The sequence below is a fragment of the Oncorhynchus clarkii genome, chromosome 24, assembly GCF_045791955.1.
Source record: "Oncorhynchus clarkii lewisi isolate Uvic-CL-2024 chromosome 24, UVic_Ocla_1.0, whole genome shotgun sequence".
NCBI classification, from domain to species: Eukaryota; Metazoa; Chordata; class Actinopteri; order Salmoniformes; family Salmonidae; genus Oncorhynchus; species Oncorhynchus clarkii.
Window position 1 is genome coordinate 17,415,269 of NC_092170.1, and position 16,558 is coordinate 17,431,826.

The 16,558-nt window shown below is 42.4% G+C and overlaps 2 protein-coding genes across 2 annotated transcripts in view; one reads left to right on the forward strand and one right to left on the reverse strand.

The window, feature by feature from the left end:
- Positions 1–11,695, forward strand: part of LOC139382407 (Golgi SNAP receptor complex member 1) — a 46,648-nt gene extending 34,953 nt beyond the window's left edge. Inside the window, exons 8-9 of the mRNA XM_071126434.1 lie at positions 4,623–4,705; positions 10,944–11,695. Coding sequence (XP_070982535.1) covers positions 4,623–4,705; positions 10,944–11,068 — 208 coding nt within the window. The 3' untranslated portion in view covers positions 11,069–11,695. The remainder of the gene's footprint in view (positions 1–4,622; positions 4,706–10,943) is intronic.
- Positions 11,696–13,858: 2,163 nt separating this feature from the next.
- The window catches only part of LOC139382535 (trafficking regulator of GLUT4 1-like), a 15,246-nt gene continuing 12,546 nt past the window's right edge, over positions 13,859–16,558 (reverse strand). The window contains exon 3 of the mRNA XM_071126633.1: positions 13,859–16,558. This exon is cut by the window's right edge and continues 84 nt beyond it. The gene's annotated coding sequence lies outside the window, so the exon portion shown is untranslated.

The following is a 16,558-nucleotide window of genomic DNA, read 5'->3' on the forward strand; positions in this document are numbered from 1 at the left end:
TTGTAACCAGGGATAAATAGTTTACATCTGTTTGATCCCAACCTTTTTTCTCCTCGCTGCCCCCCAAAAATAGTCTGCCTGTATCCAGAGCACAACGCCAGTGAATACATTTGAATACACCCGTATTTAAATCCAGGAATTCCACTTAAAAACAACTATCAGTATGTTGCCAAATACTGTCTTATTTGAGGTCTTAGCACATAATGGAAGTCATTGGGAGAGGTGTTTTGGGCTGTGGATTAAGGTGCCGGGTTAACTACATCATATGCCATTGCGGGGCTAAAAGGAGTTGAGTGTTTACTGCCAAAATATATTTAACTGGATTCTCTCAACCAGCTTCATAAGGTAGTCACCTGGAATGCATTTCAATTAACAGGTGTGCCTTGTTAAAAGTTAATTTGTGGAATTTCTTTGCTTAATGCGTTTGAGCCAATCAGTTGTGTTGTGACAAGGTAGGGGTGGTATACAGAAGACAGCCCTATTTGGTAAAAGACCAAGTCCATATTATGGCAAGGACAGCTCAAATAAGCAAATACATTACGTCATGACAGTCAGTCAATCTGGAAGATTTCAAAACTTTGATAGTTTCTTCAAGTGCAGTCGCAAAAACCATCAAGCGCAATGATATAACTCTCTCACGAGGACCGCCACAGGAAAGGAAGACCCAGAGTTACCTCTGCTTCAAAGGACAAGTTAATTAGAGTTATCAGCCTCAGAAATTGCAGCCCAAATTAATGCTTCAGAGTTCAAGTGACAAGACACATCTCAACATCAACTGTTCAGAGGAGACTGTGTGAATCAGGGCTTCATGGTTGAATTGCTGCAAGGAAACTACTACTAAAGGACACCAATAAGAAGAGACTTGCTTGGGCCAAGAAACACGAGCAATGGACATTAGACCGGTGGAATTCTGTCCTTTTGGTTTGATGATTCCAAATTTGAGGTTTTTGGTTCCAACCGCCGTGTCTTTGTGAGATGCAGAGTAGGTGAACGGGTGATCTCCGCATGTGTGGTCCCCACCATGAAGCATGGAGGAGGTGGTGTTATGGTGCTTTGCTGGTGACAGTCTGATTTATTTAAAATTCAAGGCTCACTTAACCAGCATGGCTACCACAGCATTCTGCAGTGATATGCCATCCCATCTGGTTTGCGCTTAGTGCGACTGTCATTTGTTTTTCAACAGGACAATGACCCAACCAACCTCCAGGCTGTGTAAGGGTTATTTGACCACGAAGGAGAGTGATGGAGTGAAGCATCAGATGACATGGCCTCTACAATCACCCGACCTCAACCCAATTGAGGTGGTTTGGGATGAGTGAAGGAAAAGCAGCCAACAAGTGCTCAGCATATGTGGGAACTTCTTCATGACTGTTGGGATATCATTCCAGGTGAAGCTGGTTGAGAAAATGCCAAGAGTGTGCAAAGCTGTCAAGGCAAAGGGTGACTCTCATATCAATGTTTTTTTTTTTTTTAACACTTTTTGGTTACTACCTGATTCCATATGTGTTATTTCATAGTTTTGGTGTCTTCACTATTATTCTACAATGTTGTGTGCACCTACCCTTGCCACCACTCCTGAAAAATGACCTAGGGGAAACGCTGTGTGTGTGTGTGCTAGCAGTACATGCCTCAGTGTTCCTGTGCGCTAATATCCACCGGTCCTCAGTGACTCAGCTCCCCCTGTAATGCTCTCTGCATTTTAAGTTAATGTGAAAGCCCCCCCCCCCCCCCAATGGATTTCTCCTCCTCCACACACCTTCTGTCTGTCATGGTAGTTGCACCTGGGGGACCTACACAAACAATTGTGGCCCATACTCTCTGCTAGAAAAAAACTGTTTATAACATAGCAGAAGTCTTACAGGGTTGATATTGCAGGGTGGGTCACCTCTCTCATTTAACCTATGTAAACTACCGTTCAAAAGTTTGGGGTCATTTTGTTTTTGAAAGAAAAGCAACAAAAAAATATTGTCCGTTAAAATAACATCAAATTGTTTCGAAATACGGTGTAGACATTGTTAATGTTGTAAATGACCATTGTAGCTGGAAACGGCAGATTTTTAATGGAATATCTACATAGGTGTACAGACGCCCATTATCAGCAACCATCACTCCTGTGTTCCAATGGCACGTTGTGTTAGCTAATCCAAGTTCATAATTTTAAAAGGCTAATTGATCATTAGAAAACCATTTGCAATCATGTTAGCACAGCTGAAAACTTGTTCTGATTAACTTCTTATGGCTGGGGGGCAGTATTGAGTAGCTTGGATGAATAAGGTGCCCAGAGTAAACTGCCTGCTACTCAGGCCCAGTTGCTAATATATGTATATTAGTAGATTTGGATAGAAAACACTCTGAAGTTTCTAAAACTGTTTGAATGATGTTTGTGAGTATAACAGACCTCATATGGCAGGCAAAAACTCAGAGTGGGAAATCTGAGGTTTGTAGTTTTTCAACTCATTGCCTATTGAATACACAGTGTCTATGGGGTCATATTGCACTTCCTAAGGCTTCCACTAGATGTCAAGTCTTTAGAACCTTGTTTCAGGCTTCTACTATGAAGGAGGAGGGAATGAGAGCTCTTTCAATCAGGTGTCTGCCATGAGCTGATAATGCTCACTCCAGTGAGAGGTAGCTCCGTTCCTTTTCATTTCTAAAGACAAAGGAATTCTCCAGTTGGAACATTATTGAAGATTTATGTTAAAAACATCCTAAAGATTGATTCTATACATGGTTTGACATGTTTCTACGGACTGTAACTGAACTTATTGACTTTTCGTCTGATTCGATTCATCGCGCCTCATGAATTTAGATTTGTGAACTAAATGCACGAACAACAAGGAGGTATTTGAACATAAATTATGGACTTTATCAAACAAAACAAACATTTATTGTGGAACTGGGATTCCTGGGAGTGCATTCTGATGAAGATCAAAGGTTAGTGATTCATTTTATCTCTATTTCTGCTTTTTGTGACTCCTCTCGTTGGCTGGGAAAATGGCTGTGTTTTTCTGTGACTAGGCACTCACCTAACATAATTGTTTGGTGTGCTTTCGTCGTAAAGCCTTTTTGAAATCGGACACTGGTGGGATTAACCTCTAGGGTACGTGGGACGCTAATGTCCCACCTGACCAACATCCAGTGAAAGTGCAGGGCGCCAAATTCAAACAGAAATCTCATAATTAAAATTCCTCAAACATACATGTATTATACACCATTTTAAAGATAAACTTGTTGTTAATCCCACCACAGAGTCTGATTTCAAAAAGGCTTTACGACAAAGCATACCATGCGATTGTTTGGTCAGTACCTAGTCACAAAAAACAGCCATTTTTCCAGTCACAAAAAGCAAAAATAGAGAGAAAATGAATCACTAACCTTTGATCTTCATCAGATGGCACTCATAGGACTTCATGTTACACAATACATGTATGTTTTGTACGATGAAGTTCATATTTATATCCAAAAATCTCTGTTTACATTGGCGCTTTAAGTTTTGCCTCAAACGTCCGGTGAAAGTGCAGACAGCCACGTCAATTTACAGAAATACTCATCATAAATGTTGATGAAAATACAACTGTTATGCATGGAATTAAAGATATACTTCTCCTTAATGCAACCGCTGTGTCAGATTTCAAAAAGCTTTACAGAAAAAGCACACCATGGAATAATCTGAGTACAGCGCTCAGAGACCAAAACAAGCAATACAGATACCCACCATGTTATGGGGTCAACAAAAGTCAGAAATAGCATTATAAACATTCACTTACCTTTGATCTTCATCAGAATGCACTCCCAGGAATCCCAGTTCCACAATAAATGTTCGATAAAGTCCATTTATGTCCAAATACCTCCTTTTTGTTCGCGCATTTAGTACAGTAATCCAAATTCATGAGGCGCGAGCAGACAAAGTCAAAGTTCCGTTACAGTCCGTAGAAACATGTCAAACGAAGTATAGAATCAATCTTTAGGATGTTTTTATCATAAACTTTCAATAATGTTCCAACCGGAGAATTCCTTTGTCTTCAGAAATGCAATGGAACGCAAACTAACTCTCACGTGAACGCGCATGACCAGCTCATGCCACTCTGGCAGACCACTGACTCATTCAGCTCCCATTCCCCCCTTCTTCACAGTAGAAGCATCAAACAAGGTTCTAAAGACTGTTGACCTCTAGTGGAAGCCTTAGGAAGTGCAATTTGACCCCATAGACACTGTATATTCGATAGGCAATGAATTAAACTACAAACCTCAGATTTCCCACTTCCTGGTTGGATTTTTTCTCAGGTTTTTACCTGCCTTATGAGTTCTGTTATACTCAGACATCATTCAAACCGTTTTAGAAACTTCTGAGTGTTTTCTATCCAAATCGACTAATAATATACATATATTAGCAACTGGGTACTACTGAGTAGCAGGCAGTTTACTCTGGGCACCTTATTCAGCCAAACTACTCAATACTGTCCCTAGCCATAAGAAGTTAACAATGTCTACACTGTATTTCTGATTAATTTGATATTTGAATGGACAAAAAATGTGCTTTTCTTTCAAAAATAAGGACATTTCTAAGTGACCCCAAACATTTGAACAGCAGTGTATGTCACTGTCTTCTTCTCTCCCTGCAGTATTGCCATGGCGACCAAGGAGAACATGACATCCCAGAGAGGGCTATTGAAGTCCATACAGAGCAGAGTCAACACTCTGGCCAGTATCCTTTACAACACCAAGCAAACCTTATGAACATTGGAGATTTTCCATAAAAAATCAGGTATTTTTCCTATACTAGGCTTAATCTTTGTCTGGGAAGGCAACCCTATGTTCATGTCTGTGTGAGAGAGAACAAATTCACAAATATGCCATATTTTTCCTTTTAATCAGACAAGAACTTCTGGAGATTAACTTTTATTAGATCATAGTTGTCTTTTAAGGCCACCTAGTAGACACTTTTATCCAAAGCAATTTACAGAAGTGAGTACATGTTATCTGATCCCGGCAAGAACTGAACCCACGACCTTGGCATTGTTAGCGCAACACTCTTACTCATTAGGCTTCTTATTTTACTGTACTATTACCTCCCGTGAGCTGCAACCAGACACAATACAGCTATAGAGTCCCATAAACAATGAAAGCCAGAGTGCCTGTCGGTTCACATTACCCATCCTAACTGTTTGAAAGGCACACTGAGCATGTTTCAATTATAATGCTTTATCTCAGTCTGAGGTCCCAGAGACATCCTCCAGTGGTCTTCAAACTTTTCCTGTTGAAAAGTGATATTCCAAGTATAAATACAGTAAAGTACATGCACTAAAGTGATTAAAAAAAAATGTTTTGAGCAAAATTTGTGTTATTTTTACACAACTGCAAACTTCAAGGAGTATGGTATTCAATGAGTTGGCCTGATGTGAATTTGTGATGTCATCTGCCTCCCACCTTGCTTGAGGAACAATTGAGAAGAAAAAAAAGAGGAAAGCCCCCCCCCCACCCCACTACTTGTGCTATGTCATGACATACCTGGACCACCTATTGAGATGTGCCTTTTGTTAAGTAAATCAGGTGTTAAATGAGGTGAAAAGGAGACTGGAGCACCACTAATGGGTGCCTGATTCTGTCTGGTCTCTTTTCTCAGAGAGCATTGTTATCAGGCGATTCCATTGTTTCCGCACATGGGACACCAGCCTCTGGTGAGAGAAACTCTTCTCTAAGGAAATATCTGAGCAATCTGGTCCATTTAACTGTGTGGGAGGGGATTTCACTGCTGCTAGGGTTTTCTGTGAACGACACCGTTCCTTCGGAAAGTATTCAGACCCCTTGACCTTTTCTAAATGTTGTTACATTACAGCCTTATTCTTAAATGGATTTTAAAAATGGGTCCTCGGCCTCCCGGGTGGCGCAGTGGTTAAGGGCGCTGTACTGCAGCGCCAGCTGTGCCATCAGAGTCCCTGGGTTCGCACCCAGGCTCTGTCGTAACCAGCCGCGACCGGGAGGTCCGTGGGGCGACGCACAATTGGCCTAGCGTCGTCCGGGTTAGGGAGGGCTTGGTCGGTAGGGATCTCCTTGTCTCATCGCGCACCAGCGACTCCTGTGGCGGGCCGGGCGCAGTGCGCGCTAGGTTGCCGGGTGCACGGTGTAGCCTCCGACACATTGGTGCGGCTGGCTTCCGAGTTGGACGCGCGCTGTGTTAAGAAGCAGTACGGCTGGTTGGGTTCTGTATCGGAGGACGCATGACATTCAACCTTCGTCTCTCCCGAGCCTGTACGGGAGTTGTAGCAATGAGACAAGATAGTAGCTACTACAACAATTGGATACCACGAAATTTAAAATTTTTTAAAAAATGGGTCCTCAGCAATCTACACACAATACCTCATAATGACAAAGCGAAAACAGTTTTTTAATTTATTTTTTTATATACCTTTTTTCCGTAAGTATTCAGACCCTTTGCTATGAGACATGTAATTGAGCTCAGGTGCATCCTGTTTACATTGATCATCCTTGAGATGTTTCTACAACTTGATTGGAGTCCACCTGTGGTAAATTCAATTGATTGGACATGATTTGGAAAGGTACACACCTGTCTATATAAGGTCCCACAGCTGACTGTGCATGTCAGAGCAAAAACCAAGCAATGAGGTTGAATTAATTATAATTAGAGACAGGATTGTGTTGAGGCACAGATCTGGGGAAGGGTAGAAAATAAATTCTGCAGCATTGAAGGTCCCAAAGGACACACTGGCCTGCATCCTCCTTAAATGGAAGACGTTTGAAACTACTAGACTCTTCCTAGAATTGGTCGCACAGCCAAACTGCGCAAAATACCCAGTAGTCACACTGACAGAGCTCCAGAGTTCCTCTGTGGAGATGGGAGAACCTTCCAGAAGGACAACCATCTCTGCAGCACATCACCAATCAGGCCTTTATGGTAGAGGGGCCAGACGGAAGCCACTCCTCAGTAAAAAGCACATGACAGCCCACTTGGAGTTTGCCAGAAGTCATCTAAAGGACTCTGACCATGACAAACAAGATTCTCTGGTCTGCTGAAACCAAGATGAAACTCTTTGGCCTGAATGCCAAGCGTCAATTCTGGAGGAAACCTGGCACCATCCCTACGGTGAAGCATGGTGGTGGCAGAATCATGCTGTGGGGAGTCTGGATCGAGGCAAGACAAACGGAGCAAAGTATAGAGATCCTTGATGAAAACCTGCTCCAGAGCGCTCAGGATCTCACTGGGGCGAAGGTACACCTTCCAACAGGACAATGACCCTAAACACACAGCCAAGACAATGCAGGAGTGGCTTCAGGACAAGTCTCTGAATGTCCTTGAGTGGCCCAGCCAGAGCCCAGACTTAAACCTGATGGAACATCTCTTGGGAGACCTGCAGCAATGCACCCCATCCAACCTGACAGAGCTCGAGGCTGTAATCGCTGCCAAAGGTGCTTCAACAAAGTACTAAGTAAAGGGTCTGAATAGTTTTTATTTTTTATAAATTTGCAAAAATTTATAATATTATTTTTGCTTTGTCATTATTGGGTATTGTGTGTGTGTGTGTGTGTGTGTGGGTTGACTATTTTAATACATTTTAGAATAAGGCTGTAACCTAACAAAATGTGGAAAAAGTCCAGGGCTCTGAATACTTTCCAAAGGCAATGTATAGGATACTATTTCACTTTGCTGTCAAAAGCGATCAGTTGCCTTTCAGAGAGACAATTTCAGAACAGACAAACATTTTGCAGATACAACAGAGAAGCAGGCAGTTTGGCATTTTTAGATTCTAAGTTGGCAGTGCCAACCACCTCTTTATTGCAAGTAATGTTCAGATAATTAAATTGGAAATATAAACTGGGTGGTTCAAGCCCTGAATGCTGATCAAATCAAGTCATATTTTATTGGTCACATACACGTGTTTAGCAAATTTCACAACATATACCCAAAATACACGCAAATCTAAGTAAGGAATGGATTAAGAATATACACTGCTCAAAAAAATAAAGGGAACACTTAAACAACACAATGTAACTCCAAGTCAATCACACTTCTGTGAAATCAAACTGTCCACTTAGGACGCAACAGTGATTGACCATAAATTTCACATGCTGTTGTGCAAATGGAATAGACAACAGGCGGAAATTATAGGCAATTAGCAAGACACCCCCAATAAAGGAGTGGTTCTGCAGGTGGTGACCACAGACCACTTCTCAGTTCCTATGCTTCCTGGCTGATGTTTTGGTCACTTTTGAATGCTGGCGGTGCTTTCACTCTAGTGGTAGCATGAGACGGAGTCTCCAAACCACACAAGTGGCTCAGGTACTGCAGCTCATCCAGGATGGTACATCAATGCGAGCTGTGGCAAGAAGGTTTGCTGTGTCTGTCAGCGTAGTGTCCAGAGCATGGAGGCGCTACCAGGAGACAGGCCAGTACATCAGGAGACGTGGAGGAGGCCGTAGGAGGGCAACAACCCAGCAGCAGGACCGCTACCTCCGCCTTTGTGCAAGGAGGAGCAGGAGGAGCACTGCCAGAGCCCTGCAGAATGACCTCCAGCAGGCCACAAATGTGCATGTGTCTGCTCAAACGGTCAGAAACAGACTCCATGAGGGTGGTATGAGGGCCCGACGTCCACAGGTGGGGGTTGTGCTTACAGCCCAATGTGCAGGACGTTTGGCATTTGCCAGAGAACACCAAGATTGGCAAATTCGCCACTGGCGCCCTGTGCTCTTCAGATGAAAGCAGGTTCACACTGAGCACATGTGACAGACGTGACAGAGTCTGGAGACGCCGTGGAGAACGTTCTGCTGCCTGCAACAACCTCCAGCATGACCGGTTTGGCGGTGGGTCAGTCATGGTGTGGGGTGGCATTTCTTTGGGGGGCCGCACAGCCCTCCATGTGCTCGCCAGAGGTAGCCTGACTGCCATTAGGTACCGAGATGAGATCCTCAGACCCCTTGTGACCGGTTTGGCGGTATGCTGGTGCGGTTGGCCCTGGATTCCTCCTAATGCAAGACAATTCTAGACCTCATGTGGCTGGAGTGTGTCAGCAGTTCCTGCAAGAGGAAGGCATTGATGCTATGGACTGGCCCGCCCGTTCCCCAGACCTGAATCCAATTGAGCACATCTGGGACATCATGTCTCGCTCCATCCACCAACGCCACGTTGCACCACAGACTGTCCAGGAGTTGGCGGATGCTTTAGTCCAGGTCTGGGAGGAGATCCCTCAGGAGACCATCCGCCACCTCATCAGGAGCATGCCCAGGCGTTGTAGGGAGGTCATACAGGCACGTGGAGGCCACACACACTACTGAGCCTCATTTTGACTTGTTTTAAGGACGTTACATCAAAGTTAGATCAGCCTGTAGTGTGGTTTTCCACTTTAATTTTGAGTGTGACTCCAAATCCAGACCCCCATGGGTTGATACATTTGATTTCCATTGATCATTTTTGTGTGATTTTGTTGTCACCACATTCAACTATGTAAAGAAAAAAGTATTTACTAAGAATATTTCATTCATTCAGATCTAGGATGTGTCATTTTAGTGTTCCCTTTATTTTTTTTGAGCAGTGTATATACACATATGTCAGAGCAGCATTGGACTGAGACAGTCGCATAGTATAGAGTACAGTATATACATATGAGATTGATGCAATATTTACAAACAATTAAAGTGACTAAAATACAGTATAATAGTATAGAGTACAATTTACACATATGAGATGAGACATTTAAGATACGGAGACATTAAAGTGGCCAGTGATTCCTATTATATGTCTATAGGCAGCAACCTCTAATGTGCTAGTGATGGCTGTTTAGCAGTCTGATGGCCTTGAGATGGAAGATGTTTTTCAGTCTCGGTCCCAGCTTTGATGCACCTGTACTGATCTCGCCTTCTGGATGATAGCGGGGTGAACAGGTAGTGGCTCGGGTGGTTGTCCTTGATGATCTTTTTGTCCTTGCTATGGCATCGGGTGCTGTAGGTGTCCTGGCGGGTGGGAAGTTTGCCCCCTGTAATGCGTTGGGCAGACCGCACCACCCTCTGGAGAGTTTTGCGGTTGTGGGCGGTGCAGTTGCCGTACCAGACAGTGATACAGCCCGACAGGATGCTCGCAATTGTGCATCTGTAAAAGTTTGTGGGTTTTAGGTGTTATTTTTTAGCCTAACTTCTTTAGCCTCCTGAGGTTGAAGAGGCTTTGTTGTGCCTTTTTCACCACAGTGTCTGTGTGGGTGGTCCATTTTAGTTTGTTAGTGATGTGTACGCCAAGGAACTTGAAGCTTTCCACCTTCTCCATTGCGGTCCCATCAATGTGGATGGGGGGTGCTCCCTCTGCTGTTTCCTGAAGTCCACGATCATCTCCTTTGTGTTGTTGATGTTGAGTGAAAGGTTGTTTTCCTGGCACCACCCTCCCCTCACCTCCTCCTTGTAGGCCGTCTCATTATTGGTAATCAAGCCTACCACTGTTGTGTCGTCTGCAAACTTGATGATTAAGTTGGAGGCGTGCTTGACCACGCAGTCATGGGTGAACAGGGAGTACAGGAGGGGGCTGAGCACGCACCCTTATGGGGCCCCTGTGTTGAGGATCAGCAAAGAGGTGTTTCCTACCTTCACCACCTGGGGGCGACCCGTCACGAAGTTCAGGACCCTGTTCCGCAGGACGGGGTTCAGACTGCTCTAATTACGTTGATAACCAGTTTATAATAGCAATCAGGCACCTCAGGGGGTTGTGATATATGGCCAATATACCACTGCTAAGGGCTGTATCCAGGCACTCTTAGCCGTGGTATATTGGCCATATATCATACCTCCTCGGGTCTTATTGCTTGAATATACCCTGGCTGTCAGCCAATCAGCATTCAGGGCTCGAACCACCCAGTTTATATTTCCAATGTAATGATTATTTGAACAGTACTTGTAATAAGAGGTGGTTGGCACTTGTTTCTGTTTGCCTTAACTTCCTCGTCCAGATCGTTTCCCAGCCATCAACAACCTCGTCCAGCGACTCAACCTGCGGAAGAGACGAGACTCCCTAATCCTGGGCGGCGTCATCGGCGTTTGCACCATCCTCCTGCTGCTCTACGCCTTCCACTGATGACGAACAGACCGGTCGAACAATCGTTACTTTGCGTTTGTAACATCGGAATCAGAACTCTGGAGAATGGGCTTTAGTGAGTGGAGGCTACTGGACAGACAGACACCCTCTTGGCCCAATCGCTTAACAAGATTGATCGAAGGCAGCATGGACTACCTGATTTTGTATTTAGCAGTGGGAGGGAAGGAGGAGAAGGATATGTGAGATGGAGCAGCACCTTTTTTTCTTTTTTTATCAAAAGTTTGCTGTTCAACGCTGGTTAAGGGAACAGAGACCAAATGTACTGATATGACTAGATTTGAAAGAATTATATATATATATCTTTATTTTTTCAAATATATTAGTACCTTGAGATAGGCCAAAGTCATATATATGACTTTCGCCCATCTCAAGGTAGTAATAATATATTTGAAAGAATTATATATTAAAGAAAATTAAAAATAACACTTGCTTTAAGGAGTTTAATGCTCTGAAGACAGTCCCTCTCTTTCGTTTCCACCGTCTGTCTGTTTTCTGTGATGGAAGGATTTTTAGTTGAATGGTCCTTTTTCGTGATGGGATATTCAGGAGGTTCGTATTCATCATGGGCTGTACATTGCATTATTAATAAATTATTCATTTACAGTATGTGATACTAGGCACTTATTTTATTTGTCTATTTCTTTTACTTCGACATGTATTGATAAAATTAAACTCCAGTGCTGCAAGTACAGTTATTCTATAAACAAAGGCCACATACAGGTGTATGGTTAAACTGAAACTGAAAGTCTCAGACTTCTTTCATTACGTGTTTCCTTCAACTCACAACCTCTACATCAGGACTGCCCAACCCTCTTCCTGGAGATCTACTGTCCTGTGGGTTTTAGTCCAACCCTAATTTAACACACCTGATTCTACTAATTAGCTGCTCAACAAGACCTTAACTAGCTGAATTAGGGTTGGACTGAAAACCTACAGATCTCCAGGAAGAGGGCAGCCCTAACATTCTAAGATTAATCTATTTAGCTTAATATGCCACTTAGCAGACATTTATCTACAGTAAAGTGAGTTCATGCATACTTTTTTCATGTGTATGTGCTCCCCTGTGGTGATGGAACCCACAACCTTGGTGTTGCTAGCACCATGCTTTCACCAACTGAGCCACACAAGATCACTTGAAATCCAGAGATCTGGAAGAGTGATCAGCATTCAGGCCTCTGTCCTTCTTCATGATCTAGGATCGTATACTGCTAAGGCCTACCTTGAGATAGGCAAAAGTCAACACACTTTAGGTCATACATTGATGTCAACTGAAAATTCCCCCAGCTCTAGGCTGAATAATTGCTTATTCGACTAACATTTAACATCACTAATATGAACGTTGATTTGAAAGATGCTACAGTTCTAAGAAGTTTAGTTTCTTTCTCTTGAAATTGTCAGTGGCATTTTAAGTGGTTTTAGTGGAAGTGGCTGGAGATGTTACAGTAAACAAAGCTGCAGCAGCTAGATTACTGTTGGAGGAATGAGGTGCTCTCACATTAATTCACTCTGACAGAATCTGAGTCACCCGCACACACTCCCTCAGACCTCTTTTGTAAAACTGTGTGCACCTGCCTGCTTGTGAGCATGTGTGTGTCGTGACAGCCACACTGCAGGGGAGATGTTACTGCAGTCTGTGGGGGGTGACGGCTTCCCCCCAGGACTCTACAGGAACCTGTCATGTCTCCCCTGTCATCTCCATAGTCAATTACTGAGTTTTAAATGAATTACCTCGTCTTTCTGTCTGTTTTACATCTCACCATTTATCATCTGGTAACTAGACAAGGATGTTTTAGTCTCAGTTGACTGAAATATTGAAGTTTGTTATATTTGTATAGCTACATGAAGTGGGATTATTGATAACCATTCCAAGTACACCAATTTTCTCATTTTTCATGTGATGTCACTCCTTTATTCCATTAATTCTTTATCTCTATTTTCAGGTTTCTTCTCTGAGGGTAAATGGGGACTGTATTTTGGCACCTGAGTGCAGTACTGCTATTGGTCTATAACTGGTTCAACAAACATCCTTACAGTAAACACAGCTAGCCTACTCGGGTGCTACAGTATAGAGTCTGAATATTTCATATCCTTTTGTCTGGTTTGAAGATCACTGGAGCAGAACTAAGTATTGTGTACTTTCACTGTGACTCAAGTTCCTCCACAAATAAGTATAAAGTGAGTTTAAAAGGCTGATTCTAGCACAGCTCACAGATGCAGCTTACGTGAGGGTGTCTAATGACGTGTAGAACCACAAACAAGTAAAGGTGGCGTCACCAAAAAACACGACTATTTGAGAAATCAAGCAATCATTTTGTTTTTGTGAGTCCTTAGACCTTTCAAGCACACTTGAGTTGCGAGGCTCATTCTATTTATGGGTTCATCCCATTTTTCAGAGCAACAGGATATGCCAAGGGGCTACTGCTGTAGCTAAAGAGATCCAATCTTATTCTTTAATAATCAATCAAAAAAATTACTAAAAATGTTAATTCTTAGAGTAGTTAGAGTGTGTATATGCTAACATGAGGGTTTAGCTCCACAGCTTTTCCTGTTCTAGTGTTCCAGACAGGAACATTCACTTTGGTCATTGTCAGTGGAGCTACTGCTGCTTTACTCCAGATGCCACTTTAAAAGGCAGGTTGTCTGACCCTTTACACCCCCTCTCTCACACTACCCCTAGACCATTCCTCTTTACATACTCTGTATATACACAAGCACAAACACACAGATCAATGCTATCCAAACCCACATAAATCAATCCAACTCACCGGAGACCATGCATGGTAATGTTTATTCCAGACATGCTGAATGTTCACAATAGAGATGGAAACCAGCATATACATATGCTATCAAAAGGGGAAGAAATAAGGACATAAAAAAATATGAACATGAATTGAAAGTCACTGTTTTACTGACACAGAACAGCATGTATGCATCTCGCAGCAGAAAGATAGTCAGGGAAGTATGTGTTGTAAAAGTGGAATTCCATGTGATAACAGTGAAATTACCAGACAAATGTGTCTTGTAGGAATTATGTTGAATTTTGGATTTTTAATGGCAGACTGAGTCACTGACTCTATCCTGCTGGATTGGGGTCTCTTTCCCCCCCCCCCCCCCCCTCTCTCTCCTCTGCCGTTTACTCTTACTGTATGACAAAAGCAGCCGTCTACTTTCCCCCCAAGGCAGGTTTCTAAAAGCCCTTTAGGTGTGTGTGGGAAGTTAGTTTGTGCATGCCTGTTGCCCAGAGATAAACATTAGAGCTCTTTCGACAGGGATGTCTCTTCAGCCCACCTGTCAAGTGAAGCACACTGTGGCTGTACGAGCGTGCTATTGTACAATATAACTTGTATAGCAACATCAACTTGCTGCCCTTTTTGTTATCATACCCAAAGATGTGCTGTAAGGCTGTCTTGAGTTCAGTGCTTTTAAACATCGTGACCATGTTGAGTCATTCAACAGCTGTGGTCCTATTTCTATTTGTTGTTTCTAGAAATACAGTACAGATGCCAAAAATGTTCACATTATATTGTCGAGAGTTTCCAGGTTTTATCTAGTGCTTTGCATGCTTAGACAGGGGCAGAATTGTTTTTTATTCAGCAAGGAATTAACCAATGTGTGTTCATAGTTTAGAGGATTCAAAAACCTTTTTCACCAATTACAGGTGCTTTTTCAATCATTTTATATCTCTTTGAACATTTTAAATTCAGGCCAGATCAAGTCAATCAAATTATCATAGAGTTATTTATCTTTGATCTCATGTGTAGCTAACACCTACATTAACCCTTGATAAGACAAGCAGTTGAATCAAGAAAATATGAATAATCGCTAATGTCAACTTACAGTATTGAAATCAAATGGGAGTTGAAGAGCATCAGTTACGAGAGTAATACAAACATGAATGTAAGTCCAAACAAGGTTGTTACGAAGCATCATGTAGTGGTACTGAAGGTTTTATAAGAGGTGTTATGACCTTCCAGTAAACATCTGAAGTGTGTCAATATAACAGTCCTTTGTTGTGTTGCCGCAGTAGAATTAGAACCAACTGTGTGACTTATTCCAGATGGCATGGCGACACATTTGAATACAGACAAATGAGTGTGTTACAGGTACAGAGAGAACTGCTGCAAATCAATCAAACCTCAAAACGATGTTCCTTTAACATTACAGTGGGTCATTACAATGACATACAAAAACCTGGGTACCGTTTAGCCCAAAGCATGCCTATATAATATTGCATATATATTCTTCATATAAATACATGTCATACCGATACAGCACGGTGGCAATAGGTTAAGGATTGGTGTTGGTCTCTGTAGTACTACAAAATACATTCAGTGAAACAAGTTACATTAACAGTCCAGGTAATGAGACCAGGTACTGGTGTAGGTTGGATTGGAATTGGAGGGGGGGGCAGTGGGGAAGGGGACAGTAATGGTTCTGACAAATTGAATATTCTCAGACTTATGCCCATGTTCTGGCATGGATGTTTGGAGGGGATGGGGAGGGTAGGCATGCGCATTAATATAGTCAGACCCCTCCCACAGCAAGGCAGGGGAGAAGAGGGTTGAAGGGGGGGTATTCTGTTTCTGTCCTTACCCACAGTCAACCCACATGGAGCCGAAACACTCACAGTATGTTCAATTCACTCTCCAAAGGCTCTAAGCAACTGGCTCGTTATATCCCAAGGTAAAAACACAGACAAACAAATATGAATTCACAAACTAAATTAAAAAGGTTGGCTATCTACAGTCAAGACATGCATGCAAGTGGTCTCTTATTTTTGTCAAAAACCTACAAAAAAAACAACATAAATTCAAAAACATCTTCTCTGAATTGTGTTCCCTGATCAAATTTTACATCCTTCGGCAAACCATAGTAGGCGACAGCCACTGCCGGCCAGGTAGCCATCTTAACTTAAGTCTCAATCATCGCAGCCCAACATACACAACTTTTATAAAATGTGAATTGATATATTAATCTGTATATACTTATATTGCAAATATATCTGTATAGTTGTATATGCTTTCAATGCAGGCGGTCAGGCCAACTAGGTATATATTTAGGTTATTATTCAGCTGTCTTTATGTTTGGAGTCCATTTTCAAGGTCTCCTTCCATTCTTGATACAGAAAAGTTTGTATCACTTCATTCCTCTGTTCATCCCTCTCTTCTTCATCTTAAGACTATTTTTTACTCCGCAGAGAATCGAATGAGAGTAGCAAGTCCCTCAAACCAAAAGTCAATCGTCCAACGTTCTTTTGAAACACTTTATGTCAAGGATTTTATTTTTCATCAAGCTACTGTAATCTAATGCATGCATATCTGGATATTTTTGCTTTGGTTTATTCATTTGCTAGTGTATTTCCTACTGTATTTCCTACTCTTCTTTAAACTTCTTAATTTTCTGCCTTGATCTTGATTACAGTGTGGAGCAGGTGATATTTTTTTTTCATCTCAGGAATCAACGGAATTT